Here is a 17,533-nt window from a genome sequence, read left to right on the forward strand (position 1 = left end):
ATCATTGACATAGTTTAGGATTGCTGGCACGTTGTAGTAATAAAAAGCACACTAAATTTAATCAATTTAATTATGATTGTGTTTATATTTTTGGCCAGCAGTTCACTTCCTTATTGCCCGTCCCTCAGGACTGACTGCCCCCCTCCCTGGGCACAACACTACTGCAAAATATGCCAAGAGCAGGATCTGACAGCTTTACCATGAGGCTGTCCAGCAATGTGGGCTCCCATGCTCACATATTTAAAGTGGGGTTTTTCAGTAACTGTCTTAGTCAGTTCAGGTTGCCGTAACAAAATACCATGAAATTGGTAGTTTCTAAACAATTGGCATTTATGTCTCACCGTTCCGGAGACTGAGATCAAGGGGCCAGCAGATTTGGTGTCTGGTGCGAGGCTGTTCCTTGTTGCACCCTCACATGGTGGAAGGGGCTAGCTAGCTCTCTGAGTCTCTTCATAAGTGCATTATGCCCTCACTGCCCAAAAACACCCTCTTCTAATACCATCACCTTGGGTTAGAATTGCAGCATATGAATTTGGGGGGGTAGAAACATTCAGACTATAACAACAACCACAGGACATTTGTCTCCAAGTTTCTATATTCTTGATGCATCCCGCCATGAAACCGGCAAAAGCCATGCTCACTTTAATTGCATTAGGGAGCTCTCTTAGGAATAAACTTACTTCACCATCAGATTCACCAGAAGAGAAGTGATATGAGGTGAGGCTAAACAGATCTCCTTCAGGCAAACAAACATACTGATTTTTGTGTGTGTGTGTGAAAACATTCTTTTCCTTTAACTCATTGAACTATTAGGAGAGGGTAAAAACAGAACTGACTACTTTGCCAATCCCCAAGTCTTCACTGAATGACTCTTCAGGACTTTGCTGTCATGGTCCCAGCCAGTGTTTTTATTTGTCTGTCTTTTCAGAGTGGTGAGTACGGACAGAATATCTCCTCTGAATAGAAACAAGAGACCAGGTTGCTGCAAGGCCACAGCCTCTTATTAACAGTATCTAAGATGGAAACCATTCGTTCCTGGAAACTGAGGTGATGAAAAGACCCATCCCATCCTAAGCTAGGGATGGAGTATCTTGACCTCACTCTGCCAATCTGCCCTAGCTTCAAACTATAGTCTCACTGTGTGGCTTTAGGCAAATTACTTGGCCTCCACACAAAGCTCCATCAACTCATCTGTAAAATGAAGATAAAAATAACTACCCTCAAGGGTACTGTGTGTATTTGAAAAAACAGACAATGCATTTGGCACTCAAGAAGTATTTATTCCGAGTCCCCATCCCCCTCTTCTTCATACTTGCTGCATACTTCAAAACCAGTATTTCCAAACACTTCTCTCTGTTCCACAAAAGCTGTGTCTAAAATCTTTCAGTGTCCTTCTTCTACCTGTAATGCCCTCCTTGAGAACAGGAACTCTTGGTTGTGGGAGACGAATTCTATGGAAAGGCTCCAGAACACATGTCAAAAAGGAAGTTTTAAGAACATGAAAATAACACTAAGTATATATAGCACACACCCTATTTATAATGTAGAACTTAAAAACTGAGTGCCAGCTCAAGACAGAGCACAGGGTCCTTATATATTTCACACCAAGGAGGAGAGGAAGTCTTGGAAAGTAGATCAAAGCAGACTTGTGCTAGAACAAGTTCAGGAAGATGTCAAGGACTTTGGAGTCTCTGTGCTCTTTCAAATCCTACAAATGGACCTCCAGTGGCCTCATCCAGTGAGGCCCAGATTGGCCCCCCAGAGAGAGGCTATGCAAGGGATGAAGAATCTTGAAGGGACTCTGCCAATTCTACCAATCAGTCACTTCATGAACACTGTACTGGGTTTGAATATGGGTCTAGTTGTCACGATACACATAGTAGGTACCCAAGTATTTGCAGAATACATGAATGACAATATATAATGGGCTTAAATGTAACAAACTCCTTTATGTTCCAAGGTAATCAGCCAACCACAATTGTGATGCTGATATTACAAGTATTGCTATTTTGGTAATTCACTGAAGATTTTTGAATAGGATATTGAATGCCTAATTGGAAGAAAGGGCTAATTGTGAAGGCAAGACTCCTACAAGGGAAATGTGATTCTTAAGACATACTTTGCATGAATAATGCTTTTTCTTGGTTGCAAACAATAGAAAGAGACTCTGATTATTTTAAGCAGAAAAGGGATTGGAAGGGTACAGTAGTTTGCAGCAAAAGTCTGCTCAGAAGGTTGCCAATAGCCCTCTTGCCCCAGTCACTATCACACCACCAGACCTGAACATATACAGGACCTCTGATCCTGCAACTTTGTTTCATGCTCTTAAGACTCAAAGTCCTGAGTGTAAGCATCAGTCTGACCACTTCTCAAGATTTTGGTCCCTGTTTCTGAATCCAGTGATGGGTGACTTCTTACTTGCTATTCTACTTCCATAAAGAGGTATATATTACCCTCCATTCTTCTTGGTATGAAGCAAGACAGTAAGGGTATTCTGACACTGAGAAGCCAAAACAACAAATGTCCCTTATGCATCCCTGCTGAAAGTAAACAGCTCTAAAGAGCTTTACTCTCAGGCGGGCATGGTGGCTCACGCCTATAATCCTAGCACTTTGGAAGACTAAGGCGGGTGGATCACGAGGTCAAGAGATCGAGACCATTCTGGCTAACACGGTGAAACCCTGTCTCTACTAAAAATACAAGAACAAAATTAGGCAGGCATGGTGGCGGGTGCCTGTAGTCCCAGTTACTTGGGAGGCTGAGGCAGGAGAACGGAGTGAACCTGGGAGGCAGAGCTTGCAGTGAGCCGAGACAGTGCCACTGCACTCCAGCCTGGGTGACAGAGTGAGACTCAGTCTCAAAAAAAAACAAACAAAAAAACCCCCAAAAAACCTTTACTTCTTCATCTCCGGCAACTAACCTGGGTGAACTTTAGTTTTCCTGGTCCTACTTGCCCCACTCAGCAAAGCCACCCTAACCTATGCATCATTAGCATGGAGGTTCTGTCAACACAGAGAAGTCAATATGCCCTTTTCAAAGTGGAGGAGACATTGCGAGAATCAGTGATGTATCCGTATCTTCAGTGTTTGACAACTCTGTTTTTCTCCCTAAATTAACTGGACAGACTCCATTAATATTTGGAAAAGTCAATTTTTAAAATGATAGTTCTATCATAGTTTTAGCTTTCAGAAAATTCGACTTACTTAGACATATATAATCTAGGACTTTTTTGGCAGGGGGAGAGAGGGAGCTTAAAAGCCCTCCCACTGTTTCATTACCCCTCTCCCATACCCAGCACTCAATTTTCTTCCCTCTGACACTTTCTGCTGTAACCAGATGCATTGTTTCACCAACTTACCCTCCCAGGCTTGTTTGTGTTTCACTGACTCTCAATTTGTTTTTGCTACTTTTGATCGTTAATTTTTTTTCCTGGTGCACAAGTAATTTTAAATTATGCAAATAATTATGAAATTAAGCAAATAATTGTGACATCTGAGTGCTGACCATGTACTAGGCACCAGCCTAAGAGCTTTACATGCATCACACCTCATTTCATCCTCAAAATCTTGTCATTTTACAGATAGAGAAACAAAAGCCAAAAGCTTAAGCTTAATCAAAGTAGGAGCTTCAATTAAACTGCAAAATACAAGATTTGCTGGCAATAAATAAGATATCTTTATTATGATTACGTTAATAGTTAAAATTTGCATGTTTTCTAGATAGTCTGTTAACAGGATAAAAAAATACAAAAAGGTGAGGTTCTTAATGATTCAGCTAAATTAACTATAAAATTAAAATACCTGCTAATTATTTAGTATCTTCTGAAATAACACAAAATATATTCAATATGCAATACAAACCTCAGTAACCCAATTCTCCTAATATGCAATTATTTATAACCTCTGAACTAAGAGGACGTGGTTTGGCTAAACACAGAAATAACAATGTTTTTATCCTAGGTAATCTATACTTTGGAGTAGAAATACTCATTTAATACAATATGTTAATTATTAATATTTCACAAGGAGTAATCTTTATTTTTAAAAACAATGTTAATTATACCAATTTTTAGTTATAATTTGTTAATGTGAATTTGCCCAACCTAAATTCCTGTGTGCCTGGAAAATACAACTTTTTAAAAGCTACTATTAATAATTTGCAACACAGTTTACTAATTCAAATTGACATCTCAACCTACTTATCTTTAAGGTACAGAATTTAGCATCTTTTTGTTGTTAAATGGAATTCTCATTAACAATGTAAAGCATTTTCCTTTCTAAATTGTATTTTATTCAATTATCTATAACAATGCCATATACTAGTAAGCAAAGCAAGCAACATTACTTTTTTTAAATAACATCTTTAATTAAAGTTTTTGCAAAGGTAGAATATTAAACTTAAAATAGGTCTTAGTACATCAAAATACTAAGTTCTCTAATTGTATTCCAAGATGGTCTTTAAAACATAATATCCCATATATCACAGAAGAGCAACCTTGATCTGCAATGAATTTTACAAACATAATAAATATATTTACGCCATTACACATAACAGTATGTACAACAGCAGTTGACAATAGTAGCTCAGAACAGCAAAAAGGATTAGCCCTGCCCCCCAAATCATAGTCCTGATGCAGACTGGACTTATTAAGGAACCTTGACTGAAAGAGTAATTACTAACTCAATGTGTAGTAACTTCCCTTAAAAGAGAAGAGAAAAAGTTTTTTTGTTCCTCAAAATAAACAAAAATGTTAGTTTGGTGTGTTCTTCATTAAACCATAGACAATGACAAAAGACAGAGTAAGGCAGGCTTAAAAAGGGAAGAATATAAACTTCATAATCATTTCCATAGCATAATAGAGGACTAAAATGCAAAGCTATTTAACAAACTCATGAGGAAACAAATAAAGCAACTATTTTTTAACTAAAGAATTCAAAATCTGCTATAGCTGATTCTGACAGGTAGGTGGAAGAAAGACATGAAATGAAAATGTACAAAGATGGATCAACAAACTATTACATTGCACAAAAGCTCAAAAAAAAGTTCAATATGAAATAATCAGAAAAACAGGAATTTTCTCAAGTGGAAGAAAATGCTAAGTCATAAAGAGAACTCCCAAGAGGAAATTACGTCTGTTTTCCTATACAAGGGGTATTCACCCTCTGGTAAGAATGGTGACATTATTGCTATGAGAATCAAAAATTACTCTTAGAGGGAGACAACTCTTTTCATTCCTCCATAAAAGCCAGGAAAAAAAAATCTTTGATTTTCACTACAGCAAAAGAAAATATTCATATAAAAGCTATATGTTATTTCCTAAAACCAGAATCTATTATGCTCATCAAGCATACATTTTAATTACTACACACTGCTCGTCTTGATGTAATCTTAGAACAGAGTGGCTTTGCTTTTAAAAGAGGCAACAGTGTAAATGTGACATTATGATGGCATTTTAATTAACAGAAAGAAATGTGAACATTTAAAAAATAGAAAAGCCCAATATAAAGATCCCCCTCATATAACAGACATTTTACTCTAGAAATTAATTGCACATTAAAGAGTTGTTTTAGCCATATGTGGCACTCCACAGAAATTAAACATGCTCTCAGGCATTCAAATGGTCTGATTACACAAATGACCACCAAGCAAGAGTTTGTATACTGAAAGGCACACATTTCCATGTTTTATCTTGTAATTTTGGGTAAATTTTCTTTAGCACTGTTGATTAATGTTTTTTTAAGTAAAAGGTGCCATCACCATCTGTGCAAATCTAAACAAATCCTCTCCAGAAACCATTATTTATTTTCATAATACCAAGTCTGAACTATTTTCTGCCTTTAGATAAACATGCTACTTTCATTTTAAAATTCTCAAAGTGGAAATCCCTTGCCTTTTCAAAGGAATGACATTTCAATGGAACCTAATACGAAATGATTTGTTAAATACAATGTTAAAAGCATGATTAAGAATTCAAGTACAATAAAAGATAAGCAAGTGACATTCTTACAGCAAAAGCTACTATAATAAAACTAAAACATGCTATTTGATTAAAAAAGACAAAATGCAAATAATATGTAAGAGCACAATTTGGTATGCAATGTAGCTTGGACCAGCCTTCAGAATTTTCACAGGTAAAAGAAAAGCATTTGCCAAGTATATCATAATTAATATGCAATACACAGGTGCAAATACAAAGGGTTATTTCCTGCTTCAAAAATAACAAAATAACCACTCTGAAAGCAGTGGTTGTTAATATTTGAAAAATAAAGTTATAAAAACAGGCCAGTAAACAATGCTACTATGAATACGAATGTTTGTCTACATAGACGGCCCAAGACAAGCTGAGTATCATACAGTAATCCAAGTTTCAGTAGCATAAAAACTACTAGATAGCCAAAGGGTTTCACTTAAGCAACACTGCAGCACTGCTGAATTTTTATAGGTAGTTCAGGTCACTGACTTAAGCTTTATTGAGTAAATACAAACCTACTAGCAACTATATTAAAGAACAGTTGAACAACAGGACTTCTGTGATGTTACTCCCTCCCATTTCCTCTTCTCTCAGTCTCACTAATAATAATATATATTCTAAAACCTCTGTGTGCTTTGAGAGTCGCAGAATAAACAAACTTCCCCTCAAAAAACTAATTAATATAGTCAAAATAAAAACTGTATTACCAGTTATGGCAGCTAAATAAAATCTAACTACTAGCATGCTAGACACCACCATTTACACCAAAGTTTAGAACATAATTTAAAGAGATCAAGGTGGTAAGCTGGGTGGGAAGTTGAAAAAAAAATTTTTGCCTTTTTTTAAAGTTAAAAGATTTGTGTTAAAAAAGGAATACTATATAATAGTAGCTCACAGTTTTCTTCTTTGTAATGTACTTTAAAAAGTGTTTATGTGTTACTTCTGAAAACACAAAGGCAAAAGGAAGACAAAAACTGAAGATTAAAAAAATATATCAATATACAAGTAACCTAAACACATGTAAATTTTGTCAAGATAAACCATGGAAAGTTGAATTCGTTGTAAGAACACAATGGTGAAGACAAGCATTCCTGCAGTTCTCCCAGGCAGCGAATTCACACTGAACACAGCAGTGCCATATTGTTCTTCAGAGCCCCTTACAGAATACAGACCTATGCATTCTTAATATACATATTACATTTCTATTATTTTTAATATACAAGTCAAATTTCTATGCTTTCTTCCCGATGTGCAAACTGGAGCCAACGTCTTTATTTTCAATGGCCTGGAAGGGCCACCAAATGAAAGAGAGGTAACTTAGTGGCCCACCCACCTCTTCCCCCCAAATTTTCCCCTCAAATTACAAAGTTGATTTTAAAAACTTGTTGAATTAGAATAGATTTTTAAAATTCTTTACTAGTAAACACAAGAAACTTTTATAATTACTAAATTGTTTAATAAAAATCCAGGTCCTCACCACCTGCCCTATGCTAATCAATGCACAGACTGTTTACTGGATGTTTAGCTTAAAAACTAAACACATTTATAAGCACACACTTCAGCCCAACAGGAAAAGTCTACATATATTCATGTGTATACAATTTCAGCTAGATGGTATGCTTGCAAAATAAAACTATATTCCTGAGGAGCTAGTTTGGGGTTTCTTTTTAAGGTGTGGCACTAAAAGAAACAAATTAAGTTTTTCTGTAAGGAAATTAAAGTTGTCGTTTCAATTCCACTGAACTCAGACAAGACTCAAGTCTTTAATTACATTTAATAAGTATGAAAACCTAATTAAAATAAATATTCATTCCTGGGTCAAATTTTATCTCCAAACTATGATCACTGATAACTTTAAATCTTAAATAGATGTTTCATAAAGCTGGAAAGGAAGAGGTATATATCACTGAGGGAGAATAGCAAGTAAAAATATTTAAGACCTACTATGAGAGTTTTAAACTGTTTTCTTATACAAGTGAATTAAAATTCAACACAATTCTTACCCTTTTGTAAAAAGCTCACACGCAACTTTTACCAAATATAACCACATACAATAAGCAGTTTCAGTTCAATCTATCAAAACCGAAGTTTCTTCAGTTCATTCCAACAAGTATCTTCTGATTGAACCCAAGTTGGAGGAAGGAATATAGACAAAGCTTTACATGCTAATTACCGGTGGCAGGTACCTGTATTTAAAATCAACAATTATGGTTTTCCTACACAAAACCCCAACCCTCCCACCCAACAACCCCAGGTGCTACAGTTCCATGGCTTGCCAGTAAGTAGTGTCTATGTTGTCAAGGTCTATCTTTGTTCCAGTAGCTTTGCTTCTACTGCACTTTTCTGACATGCAGAAATGAAGTTTTGGTTGGCGTATGCCCCAAGTTTCAAACTGTCCGCTTTAAACTTTTTTTAAGTTTCTTTTATTTATAAAAGAAAAAAAGCAACTCTTCACCATTCTGCATCTCCAATGGCTTTGGAAAATATATAATCTCTTCCATTAAGATTCATAATGCCATCCTTGAGATGAAATTTCCATTTGTTTTTACTTCTGTGTATCTAAACGAAAGCAAAATTTAAAAAATTGAGAGATACAATCAGAAAACAGAGAAAACAAGTAACAAAAAATCCATACATACACACACACACGCACGCACACCCACACCCCCCCACCTCAACAAAACAGTATTTACAGTATTGTATTTACAAACTGGTTTATTCTGTTTTTGCAGAGGCAGGGTCTCCCTATGTTGTGCTGGCCGGGCTCGAGCTCCTGGCCTCATGTGATCCTTCTGCCTCAGCCTCCAAAAGTGTTGGGATTACAAGTGTGAGCCACAGCACCTGGCCTAAAAATTGGTTTCTTAATAAAGTTTTTCACCAAAAAACAAAAACAAACACACACACACACACACCAAAACAAACAAACAAACAAACAAAAAACCTCACTAGGTGGGTTTAAAAACAAATTTATCTGTAATTAGTACTATTTTATAGCTTTTAGTACTTGTGTTCATTAAAATAGTTAAAAAATATTTCTTTACAAAATGTCTTCTCTCTCTACCAGGTTTGCATATTTTCAAGGTCTACCTCCAAAAGACTATCCTCCACAAAGTTTTCCCAAATCTTACCAGCTAAAACTATTCTTTTCCACTGTTAAATTCCCAATGGTATTTTCACTGACATTTCTTACATTATTTGTTAAGTAATACAAGTATGGACTCGCTTCTTCTACCAAAATAAAACTCCTTATAGCGCTCTCAAGACCTAACGTGGAACCTTATACATAGCAGTATTTTAAATATACATCTAAAGGATGCTAATCATCCAGTCACTTACAGCAGATTTCAAAAACTATGTACATCCACAGTTAAACAAAAAGAGCCGAAGGGCAGGCTCTGGGCACTCCCATCTTTGCCTTCACTTATAGTCCTTAGTTGTTTGTAATTCCATGGATTTGGTGGGGGAGAGGAGTTGTAAAACTTAATGAACTGAAGTGACCTTTCTTCCTTTTCCCAGTAATTCACACTAATTATTTAATGTTCAGTTCAAGTTCCACATCTTCTGCAAAGAAGGCCCCATGGTTCTCCCTATTCTATGATCTAAAGGTACCTAAAAAAAAAAAAAAAAAATCAACTAGTTCAGGCTTTCATTTTCAGAAGAAGAAATGACAGCTTGGATAGGGTTCAATGGCTTGACCAAAGGTATACTGCTACTAAGTGACAATCATGATTTTCAAGTCTTGGTCCAGTACTCTTTTTACTAAATCAGTCTGTTTCACATAATAATGCAGAAATGCTCAACAGGTACAGATATTTTCTTTTTCTTTTTTTTCTTTGAGACAGAGTCTCACTCTGTTGCCCAGGCTTGGAGTGCAACGGTGCGATCTCAGCTCACTGCAACCTCCCACTCCCAGGTTCAAGTGATTCTCCTGCCTCAGCCTCCTGAGTAGCTGGGATTACAGGCACTCACCATCACACCTGGCTAATTTTTGTAGAAATGGGTTTCACCAGGTTGGCCAGGCTGGTCTTGAACTCCTGACCTCAGGTGATCCGCCCACCTTGGCCTCCCAAAGTGATAGGATTATGGGTGTGAGCCACTGCGCCCGGCCAGGTACAGACATTTTCCAAGATCTCATTCCTAAAATTCCATGGCCTAACCTCCCACTGCAAACATTCTTTATGACATATTCCTGGCAAATGGTTGTGCAGTATCTGCTTAAATACGATTAGAAACAGTAAGCAAAGAATTTCAAATTAAGTTATTCCTTTTTGGAACAGCTCTCTTGTAAAATCTTTCAGAGTTTACCCTTACTGAAATCTGCTTCTCCAACTTCCATTTGTTGATCCCAGCTCTGCTTTTTGAGACTTTAAAAAAAAAAAAAAATCACTCTATCAAACAACCTTCATCTTATTTGGAAACCACTCTCATGTTCTTCTTCTGGATTCAAACTTTTCTTACTTATTAAAGCAAAACAAAGCACAATAAAGGTAAAACAGCAGGTAGGGCAGAGACTGCTGGACTAAGAGCTAATTATACCTCTGGTCTAAATACACTACGTAAATGCTAAATGTAGCATCTTAAGATTGATGACTTGAATGTCTAACAGACATACCAGACTTGGCATGTCCAACCAGCTCCACATGCAGCTTTTCCTCATCTGAATTGATGGTATCACCATCCTTCTTTCAGAATCCTCATCAAAAAATCTTGAGAGTCATTCTTGATTCCTCTTTCTTTTCTACCACACATCTCAGAGTCAAGAAATCCTGTTAACACTCTTCCTTCAAAACAAATCCAAGATCCAACTAGTTCTCACCAACTTTAATACCATCACCATAGGCTGAGTCACCATTATCTCCCATTTGAATTATAATAATATCCCCCTAAATAGTCTTCCTTGTTTCAGCAACCTCTGCTTCCTCCTCATATTCTGCTCTCTACAAAGAAAGCAAAGTAATCCTTTCGAAATTTAAATCAGTTCATACCACTTGTCTCACTGAAACCTTCCAGTAACATTCTAATTCACTTAAGAGTAACAGCCATGTCCTTACAAAATCCTTACCATCCACCTTCCCTTACTCTACCTCTCCACCTACTACTGTACTCTCCCCTTCCCTCACTCCAGTCCAGCCACACAGGCCTCCTCGCTGTTCCTCACATACAACAGACTCTGCCACCAGACAATAGGGCTAACTCTTTCCAAGTCTTTGCTAAAATGTCATTTTCTCCAAAGACCTATTATGACTATCCTATTTAAAACTGAAACCAAACCTGTCCTCTTTCCCTGATCTTTATTTTTCCATACCAATTATCAGCTTCTAACATATTAATCTTTTATTATGCTTTAAATAAATAAATAAATAAATCCTAATTTATTCTGTTTTAGCATCTATCTCCCCTGACTGGAGTAAGCTTCCCAACGGCAGGGACTGTTCTGTTTTGATCACTAGTGTATCTCAAGCTCCAAGAATAGTGCCCAGGGACATCATAAACAGTAAGTATTTGTTGCATGAAAAGACCTCTGTCTCCTCCTTTTCTTTGATTTCCTATAAAGTAGTATTTATCCTACAAACGTGTATATAAATGTATTTCCAGCATGAACCAAGTGACTGCAACCAGAAAGACAGTGGGCTTAACTAGCCAAAAACAAGAAAGTGATGAGCAGCCAGGAAATAGAGATTCTACAGACAAGTAAAGAAATTGACTGCATTTTGTCACAGGACAGGACAATTTGCAAAAAATAAATGTAGGAAAGTTTCATGGGCCAAATAATCCACACAGTTAACAATGAAGTCATGTTGGGTAATAAATGAAAAATATTTTTATATTAATAGAAGTACAAAGTCACAACTAAAAAAGCAATCCATTTCCTGGCCCTGAGCCCTTCATGAGGGAATGTTCTTAAAGCCAGGAGAAAGCCCTCTTAAATTTCCTAATTAAAAATGTGTTAAAGCAAGTTTACCTACATCTGATGCTATTTTTGCCAAATGCTGTATCAGCCCTTATCCACCCACATGTAAGCAGGAACTCTGCCATATTATTAGCATTTAACTAAGATTCTCATTTGATTGGCAATACAAGCTTTATTATTTCTTCTATGATCTCTTCTAAAATTCACTCATTGTTGACATTCTAAAGTTTAGGCTTCAAAACTACATTCCTGAAATTCAAGTTGGCTCAAACAATATCCAACCTCATTTTATGCAGTCACAGAACACTGCTATTCTTTACTATTGGCTAAAGACATCAAGTCACCACTCCCCTCCAATCTCCAGAGCAACTCATTTGATTCTCAAAATTAGACCTCTGCAAATTTTAAAATTATTTATCATCCAGCACACTATTTAGAGCTATTTTCCACTTATTAATTTAAAACACTAAAGTAATGTCTCTGGGAGCAAAACAAACCAATTTTAACATTTAAACTACTATAAGTACAGTTTGTGCCAAAGGAGAATACAACCATTGTCTTAAAGTAGGAAGACACTTAGAAGTATATTCTTCAGTCAGGCGAAAACAAAGGTCCTCTGTTGCCTGATAAATCTGACATCTCATCATGAAATTGTGTTCTGGATAATTTGGTTGCAAGGAGATCCTCTGAGACTTCCTAACAATAAAGATTTAATGGTATCTCTTGTTTTAACCTCATAGTCTGGCTCTATGTGTATCTAACAGGAAATTACACTTGTTATAATGCGCATGGTATATGGTTTTAAAAATAGTCTCTCAGAAGTCATTATGCACAAAAATGAACGCTGTAAAACTCTCAATGACCTTACTGTCTTTATTCTATAACTTCACTGGTAAAAAACTAGTCTAACTCCACCTTTTTATTAGCAAATAAGATCCATAGTACTGGCATTCTCCCTATAGATCTGTTTGAAGTAAGCACGGCTACTTATCACATTCATTTCCATAAATGCAACAGAATTAAGATTTTCTTCATCTATAAAGGAAACTTCATGCAGGGCACGAATTTTACATGTTCATAACTACATCTCCAGGGCCTAGAATAGTGTCTGGTACATTTCTGCACTCTATAAATGTTAAATAATAAGCTTCTGTTAGAATTTTCATCATGTGGTAAAAATCTCTACTAAAATTATAAATGCAACGTAATATTTGCTGTATTATAAATTTAATGATTGCAGTAAAAAAAAGTATTCCAGTTTAAATGTCTTAAAAACAAAAATCTCAGAAGTAATACAAATAAATCTAACAAAAATACTTAGAAAGCAGCACCCTGTTTAAGAATTAAGAACATAAGGAATCAATGGCTAGTTTTCACGGTATCTGGTTTAAAAATTCCTTAATGTGAGCAAACTACAGCAAAGTTAAATAATATTTTAAATGATTTTCAGTAAAAATGTATCTGTTTTTAGTACTGTTCATTGCCTTAGTCTTCTCCTTAATAATAACAGTTATATTCAACTGAACCCTTCTGGTTTTGAGATAGTTGAGGCTAAATAGAAAACAGAATTATCTCATTGAGTGAGCTATTACCATAAAGGACAACCTCAAAGTGGCTGTTTACTCTGCTTACAAGTTGAAAGACTGTCTAAATAGAAAAAGATCGTAGCTCTTTTCATTTCATTCATAACTTATTTTTCAAAGGTAAAGCTAAGAAATTAATCTTTCATTCTATTAAAATAATCCACAAAACTCTTTAACAGTGTTTTCATACTATTCATAATGAATTTAAGAGGTATGAATCAGCTGCGCAAATGTTTCAATAAGGCAGAAAGAATAACGTAGGGAAGAAATTACAACACAAATAACGTCAGTAATCTGAAGATGATATCCTTACCTTATCATATTGGCATACAACAACATTTTCTGTGTCAAAGAGTTCCTGTCCTTCCTCATCACTCACATCATCTTCACTATTGAGGGGCTCCTACAAATAAAAGGAGAGTTTATTTATGTATTACTATAAGAAGGCCTAATACTCACTGAAAAAAAATATAGTGACCTTGATGTTCTTTGAGAACCAAACGCCAAATGCATAATATGTACGTCATGAATTTAATACTGTCAAATCAGCTGTTTAACAGTTTGCCAATATTACTGAAATCTTGTAAGAAATTAAATATAATTAAATTAGTTAAGCTACGTAATTTGTAAGTCTGAAAAGATGTTTATGTTTATTTTCGTTTTTCTTTTTTTGAGACAGAGTCTTGCTCTGTAGTCAGGCTGGAGTGCAGTGGCGCAACCTCGGCTCACTGCAACCTCTGCCTCCCGGGTTCAAGTGATTCTCCTGCCTCAGCCTCCCAGTAGCTGGGACTACTGGCACGTGCCACCACACCCAGCTAATTTTTGTATTTTTAGTAGAGATGGGTTTCACCATGTTGGCCAAGATGGTCTCGATCTCTTGACCTTGTGATCCACCTGCCTTGGCCTCCCAAAGTGCTGGGATTACAGGAGTGAGCCACCACACCCGGCCTATCTTTATTTTCTTTATTCTTTAAAAACAGTTCAAGAAGATAATTCTCCACAATAACTGTTTAAGATGCCTAGAAGAGGACCTAATATGAAGGTTCAAAGGAGCTAATGGCACTTTGTACTACAAATCATATAAAACAGGTTAACAGTGGAGAAATTAGAGGAGAAAAGAAGGTCAATGCAATAGGCTAACAGTCTATCTTGTTGTCTTTACGTTAAAGAACCTGGACTCTAAATACAAATCAGCATGTTTAGCATGATGATGGTTATGGTAGAGGTATGAAGCGGAATTAAGACTCAGACTTTTTTTTTTCTTAAAGGCAGAAAGTAGGAAATCTCAGCATTAAAGAGAGTTAGGGGCCAAGATAAAACCTAACTAGAGCATAAAATAACCAACCATGTTAAATTTTGCTTCAATTGAGACAGAAGATAAAAGATGTAACTGAGATTTCTAATAAATGCAGAAAGAGAAGACAAAATGAAAGTAGAGAGGACAATAATCAAGACTATATTATGGACAGGCACAGGGGCTCATGCCTGTTAATTCTAGCACTTTGGAAGGCCTAGGCGGGACAATCACTTCAGGCCAGGGGTTTGAGACCAGCCAGGGAAATACAGTGAGATGCCATCTCTACAAAAAAAAAAAAAAAAAAAATAGCAAGGTATGGTGGCATATGCCTATAGTCCCACCTACTCAGGAGGATGAGGTGGGAGGATTACTTGAGCCCAGGTGGTTGAAGCTATAATAAGCCTTGATCACACCATTGCACTCCAGCCTGGACAACAATCTGAGACTCTATATCAACAACAAGAACAACAACAACAAAAAAGAATTATGTCTAGATATTCTTTAACTTAAAATAGGTATCATCAATGTAAAATGAAAAAAAATTTCTAGGCCGTGTGCGGTGGCTCACGCCTGTAATTCCAGCACTTTGGGAGGCTGACGCAGGCGGACCACGAGGTCAGGAGATCGAGACCATCCTGGCTAACACGGTGAAACGCTGTCTCTCCTAAAAATACAGAAAAATTAGCTGGGCGTGGTGGCAGGTGCCTGTAGTCCTAGCTACTCGGGAGGCTGAGGCAGGAGAATGATGGGAACCCAGGAGGCAGAGCTTGCAATGAGCCAAGTTTGTGACACTGTACTCCAGCCTAGGCGGCAGAGTGAGACTCCATCTCAAAAAAAAATTTTTTTTGAGGTAAAATTCTTGTTAACAAAATTCACCATTTTAGCATTTGTACATGTACAATTCAGGTGCAATGAACATTTATAGTGTATATAACATTCACCACTACCTAGTTCCAGAACATTTCATCACTCTTACCCATTAAGCTGTCACTCCCCATTCTCCCTGTCCCCTGGCAATCTATAATCTGCTGTCTGTATGGATTTGCATTTTTCATATAAATGGAATCATATGATATATGGTGTTGTGTGGCTGATGTCTTTCATATAGCATGTTTTCAAGGTTCACCCATGTTGCAGCATATACGAATACTTCATTCCTTTTTATGGCTAAATAATATCCCACTGTTATCAGTGCATTTATCAGCTGATGAACATTTGGGTTTATACCATTTAGGTATCATAAATAGGGCTGCTATGAAGAGTCATATACAAGTTTTTGTTGAAAAACATATTTTCAGTTCTCTTGTGTATATAAAGAGTGGAACTGCTGGGTCATATGGATAATTCTATACTTAATTTTTGAGGACTATCAAACTGTTTTCCACAGCAGCTGTACCATTTTACATTTCCACCAACAATGCACAAGGGTTACAATTTCTCCAAATCCTCACCTACATTTATTTTCTCTTTCTTTTTTGAGTATAGCTATTCTAGTAGGTGTGAAGTGGTTATCTCACTGTGGTTTTCATTTGCATTTCTCTAATGACTAATGATGCTGAGCATCTTTTCACATGCTTGTTGCCTATTTGTGTATCTTCTTTGGAGAAACGCCTATTCAAGTCCTTTGCCAGTTTTTAACTGCGTTATCTTTTTGTTGTTACACTGTTTAAGAGTTCTTTATATATTCTGGATAGTAGATCCTTATCAAATACATGATTTGCAAATATTTTCTCCCAGCTACTCAGGAGGCTGAGGCAGGAGGAACACTCTAGTCCCGGAAGTCAAGATGCTGAGGCTGCAGCGAGCCACAATCATGCCACTGCACTCCAGCCCCAACAGAGTGAGATTCTGTCTCAAAAAACAAAGATAAAAAACACCTTTTTAATCTACAAAGTCCACTTTTTCTTTGATTGCTTGTACTCCGGGTGTCATGTCTAAGAAACTGTTGCCAGCGGCTGGGCACGGTGGCTCATGTCTGTAATCCCAGTACTTTGGGAGGCTGAGGCGGGTGGATTACAAGGTCAGGAGATCGAGACCACCCTGGCTAACATGGTGAAACTCCATCTCTACTAAAAAAAAAAAAAAATACAAAAAATTAGCCAGGCATGGTGGTAGGCACCTGTAGTCCCAGCTACTCAGGAGGCTGAGGCAGGAGAATGGCGTGAACCCGGGAGGTGGAGCTTGCAGTGAGCCGAGATCGCATCACTTGTACTCTGGCCTGAGTGACAGAGCGAGACTCTGTCTCAAAAAAAAAAGAAACTGTTGCCAAAGCTATGGAGATTTATCCCTATGTTTTCTTCTAAGAGTTTTATAATTTCAGCTCCTAGATGTGGGTCCCTAATCCACTTTGAGTTAATTTTTGTATATGGTATGCCATAGGGGTCCAACTTAACTCTTTTGCATGTGGATATCTAATTGTCCAAGCATAATTTGTTGAAGACTATTCTGTCCCTACTGAACAGTCTTGGCTGATGTAAAAGTTTTGCAACAAATAGCATAAATAGCAATATTCTACCTTAAAAAGATAAACCTAAAGTTTACAGATCCAAAATGTTTGAAAAGTGAAAGAATGAAAAAAGCTGTACCTGGCAAATTCTAACCACAACAAAGATGGTACAGCTCTATTAGTATTACACAAACAGACTTTATGGTTAACAAAAAAATTACTAGCAATAAATTAAGACATATGATCATAAATGGTTCAATTCACTGAGAAAAAAACAATGAATGTGAAACTTACATGCACCTGTTTTGAGGCTCAAAATATAAAA

At 36.7% G+C, this 17,533-nt stretch overlaps 1 protein-coding gene and 1 long non-coding RNA gene across 5 annotated transcripts in view; one reads left to right on the forward strand and one right to left on the reverse strand.

Annotated features, from left to right (window-relative positions):
* Positions 1–4,006: 4,006 nt before the first annotated feature.
* GTF2A1 (general transcription factor IIA subunit 1) overlaps positions 4,007–17,533 on the reverse strand; it is a 46,061-nt gene continuing 32,534 nt past the window's right edge. For 3 of the 4 annotated variants that reach the window (XM_005561950.5, XM_015454064.4, XM_005561949.5), the window contains exons 8-9: positions 13,779–13,868; positions 4,007–8,530 (exon numbers count right to left, since the gene is read on the reverse strand). In XM_005561950.5, the coding sequence (XP_005562007.1) occupies positions 8,423–8,530; positions 13,779–13,868 (198 nt within the window). In that variant the 3' untranslated portion in view covers positions 4,007–8,422. Of the gene's footprint in view, positions 8,531–9,307; positions 9,581–13,778; positions 13,869–17,533 lie in introns of those variants that run through there. The other variant, XM_065549176.2, reaches the window with a different exon arrangement.
* LOC135972030 (uncharacterized) lies at positions 11,356–16,655 on the forward strand. Its single transcript, XR_010588593.1, has 2 exons — positions 11,356–11,465; positions 16,500–16,655. It is a non-coding gene; the product is annotated as an uncharacterized lncRNA (long non-coding RNA).

This window comes from Macaca fascicularis, chromosome 7 (genome assembly GCF_037993035.2).
Source record: "Macaca fascicularis isolate 582-1 chromosome 7, T2T-MFA8v1.1".
NCBI classification, from domain to species: domain Eukaryota; kingdom Metazoa; phylum Chordata; class Mammalia; order Primates; family Cercopithecidae; genus Macaca; species Macaca fascicularis.